The sequence below is a fragment of the Scyliorhinus canicula genome, chromosome 7, assembly GCF_902713615.1.
Source record: "Scyliorhinus canicula chromosome 7, sScyCan1.1, whole genome shotgun sequence".
NCBI classification, from domain to species: Eukaryota; Metazoa; Chordata; class Chondrichthyes; order Carcharhiniformes; family Scyliorhinidae; genus Scyliorhinus; species Scyliorhinus canicula.
The window spans coordinates 106,201,819-106,210,720 of record NC_052152.1 but is presented as its reverse complement, the minus strand read 5'-3'; the positions used below and the strand labels follow the sequence as shown (position 1 = coordinate 106,210,720).

Here is an 8,902-nt window from a genome sequence, read left to right as displayed (position 1 = left end):
TTTGGACATTTGCGCAATTTTTTTTTTAATTAAAGGTTCAGAGTACAAGACATTAAAGAACATTTTGTGGCGATCATTCACTTTCTCATACATGACATTTTGTTCTTTACAAAGTACATGATTTCACAGAAATTTTGTAGAATAGACGTGATGCACAAATCCAATCCTATGACAAGCACTGTACCAGGAATACAGATTTTTCATGATTTTAATCATACATTAAGGCTGAATGTGGGATGTTCTGTTCAGTTTTTTGAAGGTAAGGATGGAGTTGATTAAAGTTACTTGTAATAGTCACTCCTCTCAGATTTATTTTGTCAAATTTCAAAAATTCAAATTGAGGGAAACATTTAAGATTTTTACATCCTTTTGCTTAATCTTGGGCATGTACCCTCAACCTCAGGTCAGCAGGTGAGTGACAATCTCCACTGTCAATCTTACTCTAATGATAGATGATAGTTCTATTGAAAAATACAATTTCTGCAAATAAGTCACCAATGAAATAAATAAATTTGATCATTTGTCCTAATACACATCTTCCTCTCATTCTGTTTCTCACTTGGCTTTGTTCTTCAGGATTGTTCACCTCTAACATCTTCCAGTTATGATGAAAAGTTATTGACCTTAAATGCTAAATGTGTTTCTTTTCTACTGCCTAACCTGCTGGGTGTTTCTCACATTTTCTGTTTATCTATCATATTCTCAGCCTTTATTTTACTTTTGAAAATAAACTAGCTGTAATTTTGAAGAGTGAAACCAGTCCAAATGTGACCAAGATTTGACCACTGCATGCTCCAATTCTTGTTTAGATCTAAATGACAGTCCTTGCAGTGTGATTGGTTTTGTGCTCAAGCTACAGTTGTGTCTTTGCAAATATTTCATGTGCAAAATTGTACTTTATTATTAACAAAGAATCAAAACAGAGGCAAAACCGAATCAGGGAACTGTGCAAGAGAAAGGGCAAGGATGAGTAAAGTTGACAATCATAAACAGCAAGATTGTGACTGGAAAAATAAATCCACTGCAGAGGCAGAGAAGAATATACCTAGAGTAAAGCCATTGTGAAAGGAAAGTAGATTATAAATAAAACCCAAAACAACTAAGAGCCAGATGATTAAAAATACACAATTTGTATAGTTTGAGCTATTTTGGTACTGTAATATTCATTCGGTATTTGTAACTGACACTGAAAGCAGTCATTGTATGCCTCCTGGAGAAACAATTGTGCTAAAATTTAGAGTACCCAATTCATTTTTTTTCCAATTAAGGGGCAATTTAGCATGGCCAATCCACCTAACCTGCACATCTTTGGGTTGTGGGGGCAAACACTGAACATGCAAACTCCACATGGACAGTGACCCAGAATCGAACCTGGGACCTCGGTGCCGTGAGGCAGCAGTGCTAACCACTGCACCACCGTGGTGCCTCTACAAATTTTATTTAATCTTCCGAGAACCACATGCATAAAGGCTATGATTTACTGCACATGTTTATGTCATTGCTCCCATTAATAAACAATATTGAAAGACAAATGCCCGATAAACTCAGATTCTGTACACTTGTGTTGCCAATTGTGGTACTGACAATTCGAACAATTAACACGCTAGAAACTACAGACCCAGGAAAATCAAAGTTACTGATATCCAGCCAGAACCAGGCAAGGTGAGAGTGTATGGGTGTGTTTAAACAGAGAAAATCAGAAGATCTGTTGTTCAAACAAAATCTTTTCAAATCCTGGAGGCGGAGGGCTGTAAAATTCACTGAACTGGCAATCCAAAATTGCACTGTCATCAACTGGAAAAGAGAAAGATAAGCCATCAGATAATTGAGCATATGCATGGTATTACTGACTGGAAAAAAAAAACATCTTTATAAATGTAAGGAATTCTGATTTGTCCATTCACTGCTCAATCCAATCGGTACAGATGAATCAGACAACTTATATAACAATAACATTCCAAGGTGTTTCTCAGCATTATGGTTAGAGGTAGGTAAAGGAGGAGAGAGTTGCAGAGAGGGAATTCCAGAGCTCGGGGCCAAGACAACTGAGGACCGGCCACTAAAGGTGCAGCAATTATGACAGACAATGCATACGAGGCCAGAATTAGAATACAACATACCTCAAAGAATTGTGGGGATGGAGGAAGTAGGGAGGGGCAAGACTGGAGGGATTTGAAAATAAGGGCGAGAATTTTATAACTAAGATGTCGCTTGACCAGGAGCCATGTGTATCAGCAAGCACAGGAGTGGTAGGTTAACGGGACTTACTGCGAGTTAAGACATGGGCAGCAGAGTTTTGAACAATCACAACGCAATGCCAGTTGCAACTTGCTCTGATACAATAAGACATTGTTCACCAAGATCATCAGATCTGTTTTGTAGTAATATAGTGCTGCGTATTTTTAAATGCTCACAAGCTTTCAACAATGGTGTTTTGTTGCAGCAGGCCTCAGTTCCAGAACCAAAGGGTTGTAAACATGACTAAATACTCAGTTCACAGTGGCTAACAGACACCATGTGAAATAACACTGTGTTAAAATTATGCTGGTTTAAGGGAGAAAATGGTCAGGTACATAATTGTGTATTACAATCAGATCACCTAGAAATGATTCCCATGCAAGCTTGAGTTGAGATCAGGTTGTATGTGTGAAAGCAATCATATATATATATAAAATATTAATACGGAAGAAAGAAAATAGGACAGCTTTATTTGACAAATGACATGGACAAATGGGCAGCACGGTAGCATTGTGGATAGCACAAATGCTTCGCAGCTCCAGGGTCCCAGGTTCGATTCCGGCTTGGGTCACTGTCTGTGCGGAGTCTGCACATCCTCCCCGTGTGTGCATGGGTTTCCTCCCACAGTCCAAAGATGTGCAGGTTAGGTGGATTGGCCATGATAAATTGCCCTTAGTGTTGGGTGGGGTTATGGGGATAGGGTGGAGGTGTTGACCTTGGGTAGGGTGCTCTTTCCAAGAGCCGGTGCAGACTCGATGGGCCGATTGGCCTCCTTCTGCACTGTAAATTCTATGACATGGAATGGAGTAAATAAGGTTGATGAACTACAGGCACAAGTATCCACACTGGATTATGAAAAGGCCTGGCTCAAACAAGAGAAGGAACAGGCACATAATATTCCTGGCAGAAGGGTCAGGGCGGGAGATGTGGAAATATTGAACAAAAATTATTATAGCACTAGAAAGAAATGACGTACTTGAGGATTTAAAGATTGAATCCATTTGATTAGAATTAAGGAACAATAGCGGAGCTATTACACTGCTGCTTGTATTTTATTCAATGCCAAATAATGCAAAAGAGATTGAGGAGCAGACTTGCATTTGTTGATATAAATGAAGAATGCAAGAACTCTAGGGTAAAAAGCTTTGGCTGCAATTTCTGAAATGTGCAACTTTAAAGTGACGACCCCCCACCCCATTACAATCATTGTCTGTAGGAGCTTTCTCACTGAAAAAAAACATTCAAACATTCACTGTGTAAGTTGAAAGACTTTGCATTGCTAAATTCCTATAATAAAGAAATGTGCCAAATAATCGCATGTTTGAGGTGATTAGCAAAAGAACCAGAGACAACATGTGTGAAAAAAATTTAAGCAGCAAATTATGATGATCTGGAATGCACTGCCTGAAAGTGAACCTAGGGACAGTTAGTACATGCCTGCTATGTTTAGTCTGACCTGGGGGTGGATAGCTAGCTGTATAGGCCAGCAATGTGACTATCAAAGTAATGTTCTGCTCCATCTAGTTGAAGTGCATGCTGTCTGCCTTGAACTATACTGCGAAAACAGCAGACCAAGATTCAGGCAGACATTCCCTGGAAGGGGTGTCCTTGATATCTTAATTGTTGTTGAAAACATTATAAAATAAAGTGAGGCTAAAGCTCTCTTTGGAAAATACATTTCATTTGGTGCCTCTAATCACAGGATAGCTGGCTGGCACAGATGATAAAAACAGTGACTAGGTTACATTTACCATTTCTGGCATAGCTACAAGATTGCTCACCCTGATCTACCCAAATAGGCAATGTTCAACCAGGGACAATCCCAGTTGGACCGGTAACAAATTTACATGACCTCCAAACATAATTGTGGAGTAATTGCTTATGCATAAGTTTTGAACTGTAGTCTACCTTGCCATACAATTAAGCAAACCTATAACAATGTTATGTTGTGCTATGATCTGATATGCTAAGACTCACTGTATTGCTCTGTACCATTCTTCATTATTATGCTATTCAATGCTAGGCTATGAATGTTATAGAATCCATGTAATCCCTGCAGTGCAGAAGGAGGCCATGCAGCCCACCGAGTCTGCACTGGCCCTTGGAAAGAGCATTCTACTTAAGCCTATGCCTCCATCCTATCCCCGTAACCCTACCTAACCTTTTGGACACCAGGGGGCAAATTAGCATGGCCGCTCTACCTAACCTGCACACCTTTGGACTGTGGGAGGAAACCCACACAGACACTGGGACAAAGTGAAAACTCCACACAAATGGTTACCCGAAGCCAGAATTGAATCTGGGACCCTGGAGCCGTGAGGCTGCAGTGCTAACCACTGTGCCACCATGCCACCCATATGTTATGATTTTAGGTTCTCAAGTTTAAAATCATTCAGTAAAGGGAAATCCTACCACCTGATCAGGTTGAATTTAATGTTGCATAGCTATTGATTAGGTCAAATAGTTTGCCAATATTATGCGGGCTGTTGGGAGTCACAAGTGAGTCACCCAAATTCAAAAGACAGGAATGTGGAAGAATGGGAAAATATTTTTTTTATTTGTTCATGGGATGTGGGTGTCGCTGGCTGGGCCAGCATTTTTTGCCCATGAAGAAGTGAGCCATTTCAGATGGTATTTAAGAGTCATCCACACTGCTGTGGGTCTGGAGTCACATGTAGTCCACACCAGGCAAGGACATCAGATTTCCTCCCCTAACCGATATTAGTGAACCAGATGGGTTTTTACGACAATCAATAATGGTCATCATTAGACTTTTAACTGCACCCATCTGCAGGATTCATACCCTCTCCCCAGAGCAGTATCCTGGGTCTCTAGATTACTAGTCCGGTAATATTACCACTAGGCCACTGCCTCCCTCATTAACACTAGGGGAAGTAAATAAGCTTTGAAAACATTTAGATTTCAAATTCCACCAGTATAAAACATTTTCCAAAGTAGGACAATATTTAAAAACACCAACAAAAATAATTAAATGCAAAATCAACTTTATCTAGGTCACAAGGACACGAGTCAGTTTACACAGTATATTCTGCATTACACATCATAAATCTTTGTAGGTAGCACCCCCTAGAGTTGAGAATACCCCATGTAATGAAACAGCACCACCACTGGACAATTCCAGCTTTTTGGCCTCTACATTTCTGATACATTGGAATCCAAATATTAAAAAAGAAACCCTTCTTTCTCCTCCCCAACCCCCTCCCCAAAATAGTCTTAAAACTTCTAATTTGAAGCAAGGTTTATCCATTCCAGCATGATCATTCTCCAGACCCTATTTTTTGTAAACCTTTTCCTCATGGAAGTGTTTCTTCTGAATTACTAGTTCACGTTTATCACTGTAGAAGCCAATTCCAGGATCAAGACATGATAGATTTTGCTGCTTTTAATTGAGCCAAAGGCTTACATCCTTTCTACAGACAGGGAACATCTGTAGAGTAATTCAGTTTGAGGCAATGTTTTATCTAAGCTGTGTGGGTGCACGACTCAGCACCAATCTTAAAGGGATCGCACCATGCAACAGGCCATGCACAACAAAAAACAATTGAGCAAACATTGTTTTCAGCCATAATCATCCCTATTTTAACTGTTAGCTCAACAGTGGTAATAGCAGAAGTTTCAGAGCAAGTCACTTGTCTGTCACTAGGTGAGTGGTGGGGAAGCATTTTGAAATGGTTGGGAGGGATAGAATCAGCAGTCTACATTTTTTCAGTGGGTATGGGGAAGGAGATCATGGAAGTCATCTCTAGTTTGCCTTGCGTATGCACAAAATAACATAAATACACCAATGATTGCCATGAACTCCAGCCTCTTTCCTGCCAAGATAGTACAAGGATGGACTACTACAGCACTAGATCTTACCAATATTTTCTTTTACTGTGTAAGATACCGAGTACTGCACGGGAGTACAAACTCCAGCAATATATGGCTCCTGGACTAGGGAAATCCGACCCTCCAAGAATAAGGAACTCAATCCTATGTGTGCTACTACATACTCGCTGGTTTGCTGTGTTCAGATTTTATGGCGTTGTTCCCAGCACTGTTCCCTCATTAGTTGATATAAACTGTGGCACAGTGGTTAGCACTGCTGCCTCATGGCACCAAGGTTCAATCCCGGCTCTGGGTCACTGAGTTTGCACATTCTCCCTGTGTCTGCGTGGGTTTTACCCTCACAAACCAAAGATGTGCAGTGTAGGGGGATTGGCCACACTAAATTGCCCCTTAATGAATTGGGTACTATAATTTTTTTTTTAAATAAATAAACAAACTGGAACACCAGTTCGGTAATGCAAGATACATGCAAATTAATTGGAACATTGATTATAATTTCTTATCTGGTCATCGAGTTGCCATACTATACACCTAGCTTTTTTAAAATTTAGAGTACACAATTAATTTTTTCCAATTAAGGGACAATTTAGTTTGGCCAATCCACCTATCCTGCTCATCTTTGGGTTGTCGGGGTGAAACCCACGCAAACACAGGGAGAATGTGCAAACTCCACACGGTCAGTAACCCAGAGCAGTGATTGAACCTGGGACCTTGGCGCTCTGAGGCAGCAATGCTAACCACGGGACTTCCGGTTGCTGCGATGCAGTGCTAAGCCGCACTTTCGGTGGCTCCAGCTATTTTTGGACTTTCGGGCTCTGTTAAGGGCCCGCAACGGCGCTGTTTTGACTTTTCCCCGGGTGGGAACGCAGCCTCTGTGCTTGGCGGCCGGTGGATGGGCTGGACTAGAAGTGGAGCGACCGGAAAATCGACTTTGCAGCAGAAAGGACAAGATGGCAGCAGGCGGGGAACCGGCAGCGTGGCAGCAGTGGGCGAGGGATCAGCATGAGCTGCTGCTGCGCTCCTTCCAGGAACTAAAGGCTGAGATCCTGGAGCCGTTGAGGGCATCGCTGGACAGGCTCGGGGCGACTCAGGCTGCGGAGATTCAGGAGCTGCAGCAGAAGGCTTCAGAGAACAAGGACGAACGCCTGGGCCTGGCGGTGAAGGTGGAGTCGCACAAGGCGCTTCACAAGAAATGGTTGGCAAGGATGGAGAATCGCTCCCGCTGGAAGAATCTGCGGATTTTGGGCCTCCCGGAGGGGCTGGAAGGTTCGGATTTGGGGGCCTACGTGGTCCTGATGCTGAACTCGCTGATGGGCGCAGGGTCGTTCCGGGGACCCCTGGAGCTGGAGGGTGCCCATCGGGTGCTGCTGTGGAAGCCCAGGCCGAACAAGCCGCCCAGGGCGGTCTGGTCCGCTTTCAACGCTTGGTTGACCATGAGTGTGTGCTTCGTTGGGCGAAGAGGGAGAGGAGTAGCAAGTGGGAGAATACAGAGATCAGGATCTACCAGGACTGGAGTGCGGAGGTGGCGCAGAGAAGGGCTGGGTTTAAACGGGCGAAGGCAGTGCTCCACAAGAAGGGGGTCAAGTTTGGCCTGTTGCAGCCGGCACGCCTGTGGGTCACTTATAAAGACCGCCAACTTTATCTTGACTCCCCGGAGGAGCTGGGGGCTGGGGAACGTTGTACGCAGCCCGGAGGCTTTGTCCTCCTTGATATCCTTTCGCTTTTTTTGGTTCTATTGGACGATGCTTTTTTGCGGTTCTGATTTTTCTTTTCTGCTTTTCGGGACTGTTATCTGTTTATTTGGGTGTTTTATCATAGTATGTTGGGATTTCTATTATTTCACTGATTGCGGGTTTGGGTGGGGTTCGCGGCCCTTTTAGGTCATGTGCCTGTCTTCCTGCGTTTTGGGTCGGGGGGGGGGGGGGGGGGGCTTGGAATGGGGGCGTGGGCTTTTCTCCCGCGCTGGAGAAGCAGGGGGCAGGGTCGGCATTGGGGGAATGGGTGTGTGACACTGGGGAGGGTAATTGGGGTGGTGGGAGCAGCAGGAGTCGGCTGACTTACGGAAGTACAATGACTGGAGTTACGCAGCTTGGGGAGGGGGGGAGGGGGGGGGAAGAGAAAGAGAGGAGAAGAGAGAAGAGGGGGGGGGTGATACCGGGTTGCTGCTGGAATGGCCAAGAAAGAGCTGGAGCATGCAGAGGGAGTCGGGATGGGGGGTCTGTCGCTGTGGGGAGCGGGGGGCGCAGGCACGTGGCGGATTAAGGAAGGTTGACGGGGGAGGGGGGCAGGTGGCCCTCCAATCCGGCTGATCACCTGGAATGTGAGGGGACTGAATGGGCTGGTCATATCCCACGTGTTCGCGCACCTGAGGGGGCTGAAGGTGGACATGGCTATGCTTCAGGAGACGCACCTGAAGGTGGCGGATCAGGTTAGGTTAAGGAAGGGGTGGGTGGGCCAAGTGTTTCATTTGGGGCTGGATGGAAAAAACTGGGGGGGGGGGTTGTCGTTTGAAGCGTCGAGTGTGGTGGCAGACAGCGGCGGGAGGTACGTGATGGTGAGCGGCAAACTACAAGGGGAGCGGGTGGTGCTGGTCAATTAATACGCCCCGAATTGGGATGATGTGGGTTTCATGCGGTGCATGTTGGGCCGGCTTCCAGATTTGGAGGCGGGGGGGCCTGATAATGGGGGGGGGGGGGGGGGGGGGGATTTCAACACAGTGCTGGATCCGCCACTGGATCGATCTAGTTCCAGGATGAGTAGGAGGCCTGCGGCGGCTAAGGTGCTGAGGGGGTTTATGGACCAGATGGGAGTGGTG

The 8,902-nt window shown here is 44.8% G+C and overlaps 1 protein-coding gene across 1 annotated transcript in view; it reads right to left on the bottom strand.

The window, feature by feature from the left end:
- spryd7b (SPRY domain containing 7b) overlaps positions 1 to 8,902 on the bottom strand; it is a 32,988-nt gene continuing 24,086 nt past the window's right edge. The window contains exon 5 of the mRNA XM_038802604.1: positions 1 to 1,794. Coding sequence (XP_038658532.1) covers positions 1,697 to 1,794 — 98 coding nt within the window. The 3' untranslated portion in view covers positions 1 to 1,696. The remainder of the gene's footprint in view (positions 1,795 to 8,902) is intronic.